This window comes from Clavelina lepadiformis, chromosome 9 (assembly GCF_947623445.1).
Source record: "Clavelina lepadiformis chromosome 9, kaClaLepa1.1, whole genome shotgun sequence".
Lineage (NCBI taxonomy): Eukaryota > Metazoa > Chordata > Ascidiacea > Aplousobranchia > Clavelinidae > Clavelina > Clavelina lepadiformis.
The window spans coordinates 13,978,879-13,994,844 of NC_135248.1; the positions used below are offsets into that span (position 1 = coordinate 13,978,879).

The window sequence follows — 15,966 nt, forward strand, 5'->3', positions numbered from 1 at the left end:
ACAAGATCAAAAATCAAAACAAATAATAAAAAAACATTGAAGAATTATTCGAAGAACAAGAATGAATTTACAAAAAGTGACAACCATATAAAAAAGGAAGAAACAAAGAATAACAAACTGACAAATCAAATTTTGTGACATCTATCCGCATACAAGTTTATACAATTAATGACAAAAAATTAACTCGAGTCATTTTGTAACCAGACACAATTTGACTCGGTTATGACTGTGGTGCTAAAAATAAAATGAGTTTCTTTGGTCAACTTAGCATAGAGATAAAATTCCATCATATTTACAAACCTATTTAAGGGAAAGCACATCCATGATATTATTTCCACATTTCACTATGATATTTATTGGTAACAAGTTCAATAAATTGGAATAAACTTTTGCACGCTCGCCTCGAATTAAAAAAGCTTTCATGACCAAGATATGCCAACACCCAAGCTGCTGCCAAGATATGACACACTTATTTGTTCATTTTACACCTAACTTACCGTAAGTGAAAATCGCCATTAATATTATTCAATCATTCTAGAAAAAAGCAGAAAAATTGACCATAAATGAACACTATACCAATGTACTTTTGACATACTAAGGAAGCAAAAAAATACTAGTGGACTACATAATTTCCCCACCTTTGTTCTAAACAGAATATATGACCTGCATGTTTGGATGACAACACAACAACAACAGTGATTGGGTCAATTCCTATCAAAATGTTTAGCTTTATGATGGGAAATCAGCCCACACAAGTTAAAAGGTGTCATTACTCATACAAAAGATTAATATTAGTTAATTATTTTCTTTATTTCTTAACACCATAACAACCAAGCACGTCAAGTATTGACGTATTTCAAGTATTTAATTTATTGTTTCTCCACCGGGCATCATCTTTTTCTGCTGAAACATCTTGACAATTATTTGTTTGTTTTACTTTCTTGCAACGCTCAGTTTGTCTGACTTTTGGAGGTTTTATGATTAAAATGGCGAATTAAAGTATATGTCTACCTCGGACGACCAAGCGCATCAATTGACGCACATAGCTTAAAATTTCACACTAAGTCTACCGTGTAGTCTGCAGAATCATTACAACGTGATAAAATGGAATAACGATAATCAAAAATTGATAATCAGCATTGTCTGAGGTATAATTGAGCATGGTGAGATCACCCTAAAATTGGGAAAATTTCTGTCCGGCCTCCTAATTCACTGAAGAAATTTGGGCTCATTCAGCGAGTTTATTCGAAAGTAGCACGTGCTCGCGAGCAGTGGACATTTAGAAGGACAAAAGGCAGAGAAGACTTCAAAGATGTTTTTCTTACTAAATAAATGAATGATTTGTATTTTATGTGTATTATGTGTCAATTGACGCACTTGATCATTCTAGGTCAGTGGTTCTCAACCGGGGGTCCGCGAAACGTTTTCAGGGGGTCCTTGAGAACTTCGAAATTTGCAACATAAAGTACGAGTTTTTAAAATTTTTTTGCTGTTTATCATTGCTTTTTGAAATAGGCTGGAACATTTGCTTAATTGCCTATTGTGATGGGACAATACGAAAGCTTATTGAGATTTATCACCCGCAGGGAAGGCCTATTGTGATGCACTAGATTGCGGATTATACGAGAAGACAGCTGGATACAGTGATTTTAAGTTGCTGGAGATTGCACATAATCGCTTTCTCAGTTTTAGCTTGTAACTAGCAGCTTGTTGTGAGCAAGGTATAGATAACGCTTTGAAATAAATAAAAATATCCGCATAGTTTGATGTTATTGTGAATGAATAGCGCAGTTGTGCACCAAGACTATTAAGTAAAACTAAGCAAAGCAACATTTAAGTGCAGTCTCAGAAACCTTAGTTTGCTTAAACTTCAGGGGTCCGCCAACTGCTTTGACAGCACCAAAAGGGGTCCGCCAAGATCAGAAGGTTGAGAACCACTGTTCTAGGTAGTATAAAAGTGCGGTCGTTCTAGTGTTAAATTAATATCAATACAAACAGTTGATAATGAAAAAATAGCAGAATAAATATAAAACCTGTTGAACTCCCACTGCCAACAGTTGTACCATTGCCACCAACAGCTGTACCATTGCCACCAGTTGTACCACCGCCGCCACCAGTTGTACCACCGCCGCCACCAGTTGTACCACCACTGCCACCAGTTGTACCACCACTGCCACCAGTTGTACCACTGCTGCCACCTGTTGAACCACCACTGCCACCTGTTGAACCACCACTGCCACCTGTTGAACCACTGCTGCCACCAGTTGTACCGCCATCACCAGTTGTACCACCACTGCCACCAGTTGTACCATCACTGCCACCAGTTGTACCACCACTGCCACCAGTTGTACCACCACTGCCACCTGTTGTACCACCACTGCCACCAGTTGTACCACCACTGCCACCAGTTGTACCGCCATCACCAGTTGTACCACCACTGCCACCAATTGTACCATCACTGCCACCAGTTAAACCACCACTGTCACCAGTTGAACCACCGCTCCCACCAGTTGAACCACCACTGCCACCAGTTGTACCACTGTTGCCTATTTTCAAGTTTTTGCAGTACAATGTATTCAATTCATTGATATCCTCTTCGGATAATTCAAGCCTATGGTCAGGCACTCCTTTTGTCTTAGTACCTAAAACCATATTTTGATGAAATAGAAATCACATAAATATACAAGCATACAAATTCCAAAGATCATGTGGCATTTAACGACATGCTGTTATAAAAATTGTCATATTCTTATGCGATGCCAGCAATGATACCAGCCAGGCCTAGCACAAAAACAATGTTTTACCAGGTAACTTTTCCACAGTTGCCTCCCCATTTCGTGTAAAGCCATATTTTCCGTAGTGCATGATAGAGTCAAAGTCATATGGAGATCCCAAATCAACTACATACTTGACGTTCATCACTCGATAATGCGCCCTATATGCTTGAAAACATTGCACTACTTAGCATGCATAAAAATACAAATATGATCAGTACAAACACACTGTCAAATATAAATAACTGGTTTGAAAGCTACAACTTATCAAAATGAAAGTTATCTTTCATCAAAGTCAACAACGCATTTACGAAAAATTAAAGTCTTTTGTTCAAGAGTTGAGTAAATGATATTTTAAATCAAGCAAAAGTCACATCAAGGGTCAAAACACAATACATTATCACCAATACAGCTATTATTAATATTTTTAGAAGCACGCTTGCAAAAGCGTTTGGGGCTCGCTTCAGTGCAGCTCTAGCAGGAATTCAATTCCAGCTCACAAGCAACTGGGTGGACTTAACCATGACTTGTGATCGCTAAAATCAAGAATAACCGTACAAAATATCATATAAGATGTAGCCGAAAGCCACTGTACTACAGCACTCAGAACAATGGTTGCATGATGCAATGACAAATAGCAACAAAAGAAATGCTAGTTTCCAACAAACCAGCATGCCTAAAATGTACGCAGACATAAAATTAACTTAAGTGATGTGGCAAGTTCAAAAACAAATTAGCTTTAAATTGACGGATAGTTGCCAATAAGTATACTACAGAAAGGATTTTTAAAAATATACTGTCATTAAGCATCTATTACCAAAACTGTATCCCAATTTTTTCTTCCTGTTATAATGAAGAAACCAGTCATTCTGAAGTCACTATGTAAAGAAATGGTTTTAGTTATAGCCGTTACTATATACTTGTCAACCACAGAAAACATTCTATTCATACTTGATCAAAACACCCGAGTCATGCATAATGTTTTTATGCTATGACATAAGAGCCATCATCTTCATCATAATCAAGCAATCAATTTGTGTTTTTTCCACATGCTTATGTGAGTGCTTAACCACTGCATGTTTGTAAAAATCCTTTTACAACTATACTTGCAGGTAATTACCTTTTGATTTAAAGCCCATTTGAACTGAATTTTTGAACTTGCCCCATCACTTTCAATAACTAACTTCATAAATAACAAGTAAACCATAACCCGAAATAAAAAAAAAAGTTTTTAACTAATAGTACTAATTTCATTGATATTTTCTCCATTTAAAGATCTGTGCTAAAACTAGTGACAAGAAGAAAGTGATCAACTGAAATTTGTCTGTGCAAAATAATTATTTAATTGATTCCATGAATAACAAGAAGCAGATGGGTTCATCAGCAGGTGCCATCCGGCGGTACGTGAGAAAATTTCAGTGGTCCACAAGATATTGTGACTATCTGGTAGTGATATTTCTATGTTTATCAAAAATCAAACAAACCTTTATCCCAATGGTTATAATTTGATTGATATTTTCATCTTAATATTTTCTCCAATTAAACATTTGCGCTAAAAAAATTGACCAACTAAAATTGGTCTGTGCACTATGTATGCTGACCTAAAATTTGATGCGAATTTTGAACAACCCACTTATACCAACGATATTTTTATCTGTTAAAACTGGGAACAATTTGTCTCAAACTTTAAGTTGCTTTCTGGCTTGCAGTTACATTTCTAGAGCCAAATACAGTACCAATAGGCTGATTTCAGACAAACAGGTTAATTCACAGGTCAACAAATTTTTTTTTATTTTTTATTGCATGAGATTTTTTAACTGATTCTACACAATCTTGGGATGCTGATTTCAAATCTGCAATCAGTTTCTTTATGCATGCTCTAGTTTTCATGCAATCGAAAATTTAAATTTTTTCGTTTCTGGCTCATATTTAGTGTGCGTTGTCTGTATGGTACAGTACCAGTGTTTCAGATAGAAGCTTTCAGCTCTTTTAAGTTGTAGCCTACTGCTGTTTAAGGGCGTTTGAAGAAGCTAAGCAGTTTGATTATAGTGAGGTATTGCGGATAGATGCTGTAGGATAGGTTATAAGCTCTATTTTACACTCGTAAATGCAAAAATAAACCTGATTTATTTTGTTATATCAGTGGTGTGTACAGTGAGACCTCGTTAATCCGGACCACTTCGTTTCGTCAAAAAATGTCGGTTTAGCGGGGTATCCGGATTATCGGAAAGTAAAAAATCAATCAATCTTGCAAATGCAGCACCGTGTTCAAAACGCAGTATGCACCTTACTCCAATTCTAAGTACCGAGTTTCTGGTTGGACAGCAACTAAAATAAAATTATATTTTTTGTATGATCCGACCCAGTGTCGAACCCCAGAACCACCGTATTAAAGACGAATGCTCTCCAAGAGACGAACATTCGGTTGCAAATCGGTTTGACAACCGCTCTTGAGTGGCGAAGCATTCCGGTGGGACCAACTGTCTTGAACTTTCTTTGACCTGTTTCCAATCTTTGCGCAATGCGATATCAAAAGCTGATAGCACGATTGAGTTGCAGCAGTATGTCTTCAATAGATTGCCGCACTCAACCGATGTAATGTACGTATTTTTTTGCGACCGCGGAAGCGTTGTTTGTTACTGTTGATGAACAATTTATTTTTTCGTTTCTAAAGTACTGTACAGTACTGTACTTTTGAATCAATAAAGACCGCAACGTTATTATGCGTAGATAATCGGCTATTGTTTCGTCAACAAACTAACATAGTGTATTAGGACAGTGATGAATCATTTTCGCTTAACTGTTAATAATCCGGTTTATCGGATTTTATTGCTATTGATTGAGCACATTTGTTCCGAAACTTTAGTGTCGGAGTCGGACAGCGGGGTTTCCGGATTAAAGGGGTAAAATGCATAGGAAGAAATCGGTTCCCGGCAGTTTTGTGTCGGATAGCGGGGATTCCGGTTCATCGGGGTACGGATTAACGAGGTCCCACTGTACACGCTTTTTCTGTCAAAGATGAAATATAACATCATTCATGAAGCCTGCCTACAGAGCTTACTTTGGCATCCATCTTGGCAATCAAGATAAGAAATGGTCTCCACATATTGTGTGCCATAACTGCGAACAAATGCTCAGAGACTGAACAAAAGGAAAGCGGAAGAGTCTGCCTTTTTGCATTCCAATGGTGTGGCGTGAACCCCAAGATCACACGACTGAATGCTACTTTTGCATGGTACAGTAAATATGAAAGGTGTTGGCAGGAAGAGCCGACTAATGCTTTCTTATCCAAGTATACCATCAGCTATACGACCTGTTCCGCACTCTTCCCTCCTCCAGTCTTTAGTGGTTTTATATTTTCTGAAGATGAGGAAACTGAATCTGATAGGGAAGAGGTTATGGAAATGGAGTATAAAAGAACAGATACAGAATCTGAACACTCTTCTGGTGAAACCAGAGTAGCTGTTCAGCAGTTTAATCAATCAGAACTGAATGACTTAGTATGTGATTTAGATTTGTCCTAGCAAGAAGCTCAGCTCTTAGCCTCCAGACTCAAGGAAAAACAGGTTCTAGATCAATCTGTAAAGGTTTCCTTTTTTCGAAAAGGAGAAGAACTCTTTCTTCCCTATTTTTCAGAGGAAAATATGCTGCTATACTGCAACGATATACCTGGTCTTCTTGAACAACTGGGTATCTCCTCGTATGATCCAGAACAATGGCGATTGTTTTTAAACAGTTCCAATGCAGCCTCAAGTGTGTCCTTTTACACAATGGAAATGTTTATGAAGCTTGGTTGGTCACTCCACTGTCTTAAAGGAACGGCATGATGACATCAGAATTGTCATGGATTTGCTCAGATTTGCATACCTGGATCATTTGTGTTAACCTCAAAATGGTTAGTTTTCTGCTAGGTCAGCAAAAAGGATACACTAAATTTCTATGTTATCTATGCATTTGGGACAGCAGAGCACGTGAAAAACATTGGACACAGAAGGAGCGGCCCTTCTGTGAAACATTTCAAGTTGGCATGCCTAATGTAACACACAACCTAATCGTAAGCAGAGACAAAATTGTTTTTCCGCCCCTGCACATCAAACTAAGTCTCATAACACAGTTTGTTAAAGCTCTAAATCAGGCATGCACAACTCAAAACAGTACACGGGCCGTTTTAGGGGAAAAAATTTTCGCGGGCCGCGTGCTAACATTGTTGTAACTAACGTGTAGCCTACTTTATATAATGTGACCGATTAACCGTCGAATAAGAGATATTATTGAGAAGATGGTTACTGTCAAGAGACGTTTGCCTCTCGCACTACAGTATGTAGTTGTTTTTAACGCTTATCGGCGGTAAAGCATCGGATTCGTTAATTATGTAACTGTAACCGTGGAGAAAATGCCTGAATGAGCGAAATCACGGAATATCTCGCGGGCCGCACGAAAAGGTTTCGCGGGCCGCATGCGGCCCGCGGGCCGTATGTTGTGCATGCCTGCTCTAAATCCTGACAACGAGTCCTTTCATCATCTTCTTTACACTTTCCCAGCTTTGTCATATGATAAAATTAAAGCAGCAAACTCAAAAAACGTACAAACGCAGAAGTTATTGGATTGCCATCATTCTTCTCAATGTTATTTTGCAAAAACAAATGTCATTTTGCTTATTACATGTATTTTACCAGCAAAAATGTTCTTTGTTACATTTTTTCAAACATTTGGTGCCTAATTGTCTGTAAATACAAATGCTAGTGGTAACACAATAATTTCTGGGAACCTATTTTTGTTTTGAGGTTGGTTATTCGACTATAAGCAAGAACGTCATTTGACAAATGATGTAATTTTCAGAAAACTTGAATTTAGTAAATAAAAAATCTAGACCTTGCAGAAAAAAACTAAGGTCGGATTCGGATTCAGCGCCCCCAAAATAGGTAAGAACAAGTGTTGGTAGAAATGCAACAAAATTTTTGTTGACCAGTGTTATAGTTAACTTGTAGTGACAGAAATTGTTTGCTGCTCACTAAACACACGAGAGATGCGGCCAATTCACGTCTCAAAGAATATTTGAATCTATGAGTGTTTAAATATAAGTGAATTTCAAACACTTTGCATTTGTGGAACCTGTCAAAATAGTAGCCACAGACAAGACATTACAAGTTTTTGACAGCTTTGTCACAATTGCAAAAGCATTTCGCTCCTGGGACAATAAAATAAACATTCTTATAGGACACCTCTTGACATTTATCTAAACTTGGTGCGATAAATTAAATTGCCAATGAAACGTTGACGACCGCTGCACTGGATGATAATAAATAGCAATAAAAGAAATCCTGGTTTCCAGGAATGAGCGCAATAAGCAATTGCTTTCATAATCATGTGCTAATGTTTTGACAATTTCTGATATAATAAGAATAAATAAATTAATAATATGACATAATAATAATAAATTTTTGACATAATAATATTGTAGTGTTTTGCAAAAAAGTTGCATTAAAGCGAGGTAAATAAATATCAAACCATCCAAAACATTTTCCCAGATGACTTTGATATAACCATCACGATCTGGCCGGCATTGTTCGTGATCGAAACCAAAGGTGTGTAATAGTTCGTGAGCGACAATGAACCAGTACTCACAGCCAGCCCCAATGCTTAGTTTTTGGCCAGTTTCAGCAGCCCAGGATTGTTTTCCAAGGTCTGACCTGAAATTTATTTAAGTTGAAGTTAACGTCGACTAAAATTTAAATGGATTTGAGTATAAATGAAGAGTATAGATGATATTTAAAAGTGCATCCAGCGATGCGGAAACTTCGGTTCATAGGGGTTTGGTAACATAATCTAAGATATGGTATGATGTCAGTCGAAGGATAGCAAAAAAAAACAGACATCTAACCACCTCTTAGTGAACATAAAGTAGCTCATGTAAAAAAATAAAAAATTCCATAAAAAATAAAACTTTGTGGACGTAGCACGATTCACTACAGTATCAGGTGGTGGCCTAATCTGCTTGTACTGCACCTGGAAGTTTCAAGCTTGTTGGTTGGGATGGCAACTTACAAAAGGAAACAAGCTCCGCATTACAACATGGAATGTTGCAAAAATTGAGCAGAAAACAAGAAATATGACAATTATCATAGTTCATCATAATGAACACTATGACGCTTGATTCTGTGCTTGTGAGTGCAAAGTGCTTAATTTTTTATTCAAGAACTTGAATAAAAGCGGGGTTCGATTTTTCTTTGACGAGCGCCAGCGCCGCTCATTTAAATAAAGCCCCACTCTATATCTAATGAATGTAGAAGAAACCTCTTACTTTTAAAATCAAACCAAAATGCACTTTTCAAGAGCTCAATAACCTTTGAAAGTATTGTGAAATAAAACAAATTATTACAATATTCAATTTGAGGCCATACCAACATCCACTATCTCGAACATATTTAATGTATGGAGAGTCTGATGACGGCAAATAAGGCAGAAACTTAAAGCACGACCCCTCCTCAAATTTGTCATGTGCTATTTTGATTGCGCTGACAGCTGCCTTGTTTGATTCTAGAACATCAAAGTGGTTTGAATTCTGAAACTAGAGAAGAATATTCAGCAAAAAATTATAGAGAACTTACTAATTTTGTCATCCATTGCGAAATAAATTAAAAATCTTCGATCCTCCACATCCTCATTCCAACGAATATTTACAGGGTTATATTTGTTAATAAGAGCTGCTGTCCCAACTTGAAGTAAAAATTCTTCATCTTCGTCTACATAACCATAAGCCTGAAAATAAGATTATCGAAAATCTTTATACTTGAACTGAGGAAAGTCAGTGTGCAATCTGAGCTCATTGATGATCCTTCAAAACTTAGTTGATGATCCTTCAATACTTTTTCTAAAAGCGGTTACCACCAGATCAAATTTCAAGATTTTAATGAAAACTTTGTGAAATCTCTTTGTCTGAAAGGCATCTACCACACAAAAATCTCAGAAAAGTGTCTGTTGCTGAAAAGAATAAAAACCATAGAAACATGGGTCAGGAGCTAGATTATTACAATTACTTTGTCAATTGTTAAGTTAATGAACGAGGAAAAGGCATACAAAGAAATCTTGAATCTACTATTGAAAAAGCAAACCGGTATTACTGGTAACCTGCCTACAACAACAAAAATGAGCCGGGTGATTCTTTTGCAATAATACGGGACAATTTTAGAAGTTGCTGAATGAGGATAACTCAGTTAAACTTAGATAAAAAAAAATTACATTTGAACAGATCTTTTTTCGGCTTGAAATTAACTCAACACCAGTAGAATGTGATAAAGACCATGATAGTGTTGTTTCTAGTTTTTGAAAATTTAGAGTTTCTCAACATACAAAGTGTCAATAAAAAAGAAATTTGCATTGTAAAAGAAACAGCGGACAGCTGATTGCCATCAAAAAGTGACCAACCAATGGCAACCAACTTAATTCAAACAATTTAATGCGTAAAAGGTCTATTGTCCCCTCATTGCTTGTGTCGTGGCAAGTTGCCAAATATATACACATTATTTATCTCTTGTTTTACTTTTTTGTGTAGTAATGTTAAGTTTCCCGAAAATCGAATTGTTTGTCACTCTCATTATTCAATAATTTACAGATGACACAAAATAACATAGCCTTGAAAGCTTTGGAAAAAAAATATGCAAATACGTGCAAAATATTGAAGGTAGTAGTAACAACATCAACATGCCTAAATGTGGATAATTTGACCAAATTCGACATAGTAACAACATAGTATATGAGAAAACTTATTGCAAGTACAATAAAATAATAAATCTCGCAACCTCGCAAATCCCCACCTTCAAAAATCTTGGTAATTGAGTCTCATCTATTTGAATATCTCCTTGGAATGAGTTGGTATCTACTGCACATTTACAGCTCACTGGGCATCTATCTCTGTCCATTTCATAACCAAAAGGACAGGGAAAGGAGCAAAGCGAGGCATCAAAATCACACTCAACCTCTAGCAAACAAATAAAATCATTAAACTAACTTTAAATGATGTAGTACTAAATTTTTTGAAAAATGTTTAGTAAATAAATAAAATCAGTGACTGACTGACTTCAGATGTTGTAGTATAAAATATAACTGACCAAAGGAAAATATTGTAAAGAACCTAGATTCTACGATATTGGGCAATCTGGATTTATTGGGATCATCCAAAATGTGTTTACAAAATTAATATTTCGGCATACATGCAGGTTGAACTCAAAAAATTGAAGAAAAGTTTTTTTAAGATCTTCTTAAATAATACATGCTTAATATGTTTCTTGTTGCTGCTTCATTATTGCAATAGAAAGAGTGAATGCTGTAAATGATATATGGACGTTTTAAAAACATTCATCACAGGTAACTCTAAAGAGTTAGATATACTGTACTAGATGTAAGGAACTATTAGGGTAATACAGTAATACACCTTATTTGTATAAACCAGGGGTCGGCAACCTTTTGCACTTAAAGAGCCATTTTAACCGATATTCCACAAAATAAAAATCACTGGGAGCCGCAAAACTATTTTCACAATAAAACGAAAATATATTAACTAGTCTAACTGCTGCTAGTAGACTGCTAAAAACAACCTTTATGTTAATCGACTAATTATGACGTCACAACCAGAATGATTATGATTTCATTTGCTACAATGTGCTCAGTGAGATAAAGACGCAGGTGATCTTCTGTTTGTTTCTACTGTAGCAATAAAATTAATAAGAGCCGCATCAGAAGGATGAAAGAGCGGCATGCGGCTCCGGAGCCGCAGGTTGCCGACCCCTGGTATAAAGCCTGTCCTATGACACAATAAAAAGATCATCTGCAGTAACAATGAAATTGTTGAAAGATTTTAAACAAATCAAACTGATACAAAGTAAAGAATGACAAAAATTGTTGGGTAACTTGAAGTGTTCAAGAGAATACAATGAAGGACATAAACTGATGAAATGTTTAAGTTATCACTTATCAGTTATCACAAATAGCCTTCTATGTTTGGCATGCGCCAACTCAAATCTATGAATCCAAGCACAGATATTGACAAATTTTGTTATTCTCACAAATCTGTCTCTTGTTTGTTGTTGTTGTTGTTGTTGTTTGATCATAAACTTCTGAATATTTGTTAATTTGTATGAATGTACAGTGATTTTTATATTTTTCATTGGACAACAAAACAACAGGATTGACAATGTCTATGTTGCTCGACAGGTAGTTTGATAAAGCGCAGTCGAGCAAAGTTAGCAGATGTATGTTCACAAAAAACCAAAATTTATTCATCGTATTTTCACAATCTTCCCCACAATTTATCATATTTCTATACTGTTAAGTAACAATTATAAAGCCGGGGTATGTTTATTAAGAAATTTTTGTAGCTGAGGTGTGAGGATTGGCAAATAGAAATAGGTTGGATTCTGTGCATTAAATACACCCAATTGGCAACAATTGGTAACATCACAGATGTCTCCTATGTGTCAGTTATGAAAGTCAGCTCAAAATGCATCTGATGAAATGCAGGAGTTTCACCGTTATTGCGAATGAGGCAATGCAATAGTAGGATGTCTATTGAAATGATTAGAGATGGGAACTTTCCTTCAGTTGACACAAAATTACAGGTTTTCAGATGCATTGCAACAAAGATGTCAGACAAGATGTTGCCAAAGAAAAAAAGATTATGTTAAGCTTGGATAAGTTTGTTTTTGGACATAAGGATCAACGGTTGATCGAAATGAAAATGAATATTGTTTCAAAAAATTAATTGGGCAGAAGTAAAGTTTTTAGCATGAAATTTTTATTTAAAAGATAAAGGTTATACGTTACGAGAAACAAAATTTGAGCCAAAACAGTCCAGTTTGACATTGATCTCATATAGACCGTCGCATTAAATAAGGCTGGCCCCATTAAGCATCAAGCCGTCGTATATCAGCAACAGTAATCGGCATTGTCAATCCTTACATTTTGTCTTTCAGGATTATTGTATTTTTGGTTGAAACTTTTCGTAAAAGAATTTTAGGTTAAATAAAAGGTTAGGTTAAGAAGAAAAACGATTATGTTAAGAAAACAAGCCACAAAGTATACATAGCAAGCACTGTATATGCAATGCCAGCCACAAAAGCAAAAATTATAAGCATTTCATTAAATAAAAGCTAACGCGTTCATGTTCATGCTTTATATTTATACTCCTCCTTGCCTTTATTGAATGCGTTACCATGACAATAATGTGTAATCAGCAAAAGACTGCGTCCGGTAAGCCCGGTAAGTGACAACAGATACCTTGACCATGCTATTAAGATTAATACAAGTATAAAATCATATAAATCTTTACAAAAATTACCTGGACAGGTGTTCCTTTGCAAACCATTTGTGCTGCTTTTTCTGATTTCTATGCATGGATCAGTTGACCCTGTTTAAAAAGTCTATTTCATTGAAAATAAACAATATAAAATGGGGTGCAAAAACACACATTGTGCAACGACCAATTCCAAGTATCCAAGCATGGCTTGTGGCAGGCTGTAATCAAGCTCATGACATTTGAAAAAAATTTCGACTCAAACCTGTTTTTCAAAAGACCATCAATTTAGAGTTTTCATCAAGAACAACAACAAGAACTTTGTTACATGACCATTAAAACAAAAAAAATTGTAACCCATAGTTAATTGTTGTTTGATGATGAATGAACTCCCATTGTCATAGCATTGGCCAAAAGCATGTAATGACTAATGACCCAAAAACTGTATCATTGCATTTATGTAATAGAATTTCAAATGGCGTTAACGTTTATCCTGAAATAACATTTTCAAATGAGTCCTTAAACAAAAAGGATAAATAGACCATACTAACTCATTATAGGGTCTTTAATAAAAAGAGGCACAAAGCAACGTTAAAAGCATTATATTTGTAATTTAACTCTTGGGCTTTCAGTAAACACTTTTATGCATCAGAAAAATGATTGTCGTTAGACATACATTTGAACATAAAAGAACAAATTTTACGGGATGTAAAATTGATAACATCTAGTGCTTGAAACAGTGTTACCCAATGAAAAATAATTCTAATCGAATTATCAAAAATTGTTGTAAGTGAGCGGAAATATCTTCAAACAAATGGTGGCAATAAGGTAACCAATGTGGCCTAACTTCATGCACCTCAAAAAGGAGAAACTTGTTCACAAGGAAAAATAAAAAAAAAAAAACTACACTCAACTTACCATTTCACTTCATTGAATATTCCTGCAAAACTATAGTTTGCTTAGACATTAAATTACCTGAAAGAGTATAAGCTAAAATAGCAGCAATAACAGCAACAACAAATAAAGCAACTCCAATTTTTATGTATGTCGCATTGACAATGACATTTTCTTTTGCATTTGATTTTGGGAGTTTTCTTCTTGTTTTCTGTTGTTTGCTTGATTTCTTCATTGTTTCTAAAAACATTGGAAAATTTTGAAATTTTCGTCAATGCAGACAACAACTGACGTTTGATTAAATCCTACCTTTGAGCTTTCTTCAAGAAAGCAAAATAATTAAAAGATTATTCCATTTCTTCTTCAATATAATTCATTTAAGTGAAAATAGAAAAAAGAGAGAATAGAAAAAACACACTGTTTTCTGTTTAAACCACAAGTAAAATTTGATACTGGCATGACATTTCATTTCATGCATTGGTGTAATCTTTATCATTGAACTGAGGAAAGAATGTGCACAAATTGAAGCCATCGACCAATTTCATCCCTCCAACAACGGTTGCCGAGCTTGTCACTTTGTGCAACTTCTGATAAATACAAGTTTTTTTGTGTTTTTGGTACATATTTATTGCAAGAATTTAGAACTGTTGATCGAAACCATTAAAGCAAGGGTCATTCAAACATTGTTTGGGGTTATTACATTAATTGTATACTGGAAATCTAACCTGCCTCACATATTTATGTGGCAGTGGAGTATTATTAGTATTAGGTAATAGAGTAGCGGCAGGCACACTAACCACTTCTCTGCCACCAAGTTTAGTTAAAGTTAAAACTGTATTAAAGTTAAACGTTTATATATTTCATTGTTCTTCACTAACCATAATAATAAAGGTAGGATCGTCACCAAATAATATCGTGGAACTATTTCCATCAATGCTGTATCAAAGTTGACAGCTTATATTCGTGCAAATTAATTCCTAACTTCCCTTAATCCACAGGTTCTCAACCTTTTTACGATCCCGTACCACTTGGGCACCTTGTATTGTCAACATGTGGAACTTCTTGCAGAACAACTAATTTGATCAAACCTTAGTTTACTCAGAAGAATAACAAACACTATCAGTACCTGCATTATTTCACACCACATTAAGTGTGTGTCTTCATCTACGCTGTACACCAACTGCATTACCGCCAGTACTTTAATAAAATTACTACGAAGCTGGGAGAGAAGTAACGCATATGAGCAATCATTTGATCTAATATCTATAACGCTTATGAGAAGTAACGCTCTTTGTTGACACGACCTGTATTTTAAAATTGTATTGTTACAGAACAATAGGAATTCATAGAACAATAGGGGTTCAGGAAAACTTATTGATTTCGAAACAAACTCCAAAAGTTAACTAAAATGCTGTGAATCCAGGTTTTTGTAAAAAAATGGAATTTTTTCACGTATCACCTGTAAGACCTTCGCGAACCACTCGTAGTAAGCGTACCAGAGGTTGAAAATCCCTGACTTAATCCAATTTACTGGAGTACCATTTTCTTACTTTGACAACTGTACAAAGATACAATATAAGGAACGTCTAGCTCATCAGCCACTGATTACTAAGTAAGGAAATGCAAATTACATCAGTTGAATTTAGTCAATTTTTCACTTTTTGTTGGCAGAGTTAAACGGGTGCAGTTTTCAAGAAATTATATGAACCTGTTGAACAAGTTACCTTTCAGGTCTTTAAAAACACCAAATTATTTCATGTACACACATACCATAGAACAGATAAAAGGACAGACTGCAGATATGGCAGGAGCACAAGTGAGAGTTTTTGGCCAAAACTGTATTGCACACCGGGTAAAAAGCGATCTCTTTAAAGAAAGGCGACAATAATTAGGTTACTTCTACCTTTTCTGTTGCAAAAGGCTGTACCTTGCCTTCCACAAACACCAGAGAGACTTGGGACACGAGTCGCACACCTTCTGCTTCAGCACACCATAATTTTGCTTCTGAAC

General features: G+C 35.7%; 2 protein-coding genes across 5 annotated transcripts in view; both read right to left on the bottom strand.

Moving 5' to 3' along the window:
- LOC143471273 (uncharacterized) overlaps nucleotides 1-8,008 on the bottom strand; it is a 66,548-nt gene extending 58,540 nt beyond the window's left edge. The window contains exon 1 of the mRNA XM_076969699.1: nucleotides 4,924-8,008. The gene's annotated coding sequence lies outside the window, so the exon portion shown is untranslated. The remainder of the gene's footprint in view (nucleotides 1-4,923) is intronic.
- LOC143471255 (uncharacterized) overlaps nucleotides 1-15,966 on the bottom strand; it is a 34,187-nt gene that overhangs the window by 5,245 nt on the left and 12,976 nt on the right. The window contains exons 1-9 of one of the 4 annotated variants that reach the window (XM_076969666.1): nucleotides 14,266-14,519; nucleotides 14,038-14,196; nucleotides 13,108-13,176; nucleotides 10,589-10,752; nucleotides 9,383-9,533; nucleotides 9,176-9,311; nucleotides 8,283-8,464; nucleotides 2,805-2,942; nucleotides 2,034-2,642 (exon numbers count right to left, since the gene is read on the bottom strand). In XM_076969666.1, coding sequence (XP_076825781.1) covers nucleotides 2,034-2,642; nucleotides 2,805-2,942; nucleotides 8,283-8,464; nucleotides 9,176-9,311; nucleotides 9,383-9,533; nucleotides 10,589-10,752; nucleotides 13,108-13,176; nucleotides 14,038-14,191 — 1,603 coding nt within the window. In that variant the 5' untranslated portion in view covers nucleotides 14,192-14,196; nucleotides 14,266-14,519. Of the gene's footprint in view, nucleotides 1-2,033; nucleotides 2,643-2,804; nucleotides 2,943-8,282; nucleotides 8,465-9,175; nucleotides 9,343-9,382; nucleotides 9,534-10,588; nucleotides 10,753-13,107; nucleotides 13,177-14,037; nucleotides 14,197-14,265; nucleotides 14,523-15,966 lie in introns of those variants that run through there. The other 3 variants (XM_076969669.1, XM_076969668.1, XM_076969667.1) reach the window with 3 other exon arrangements.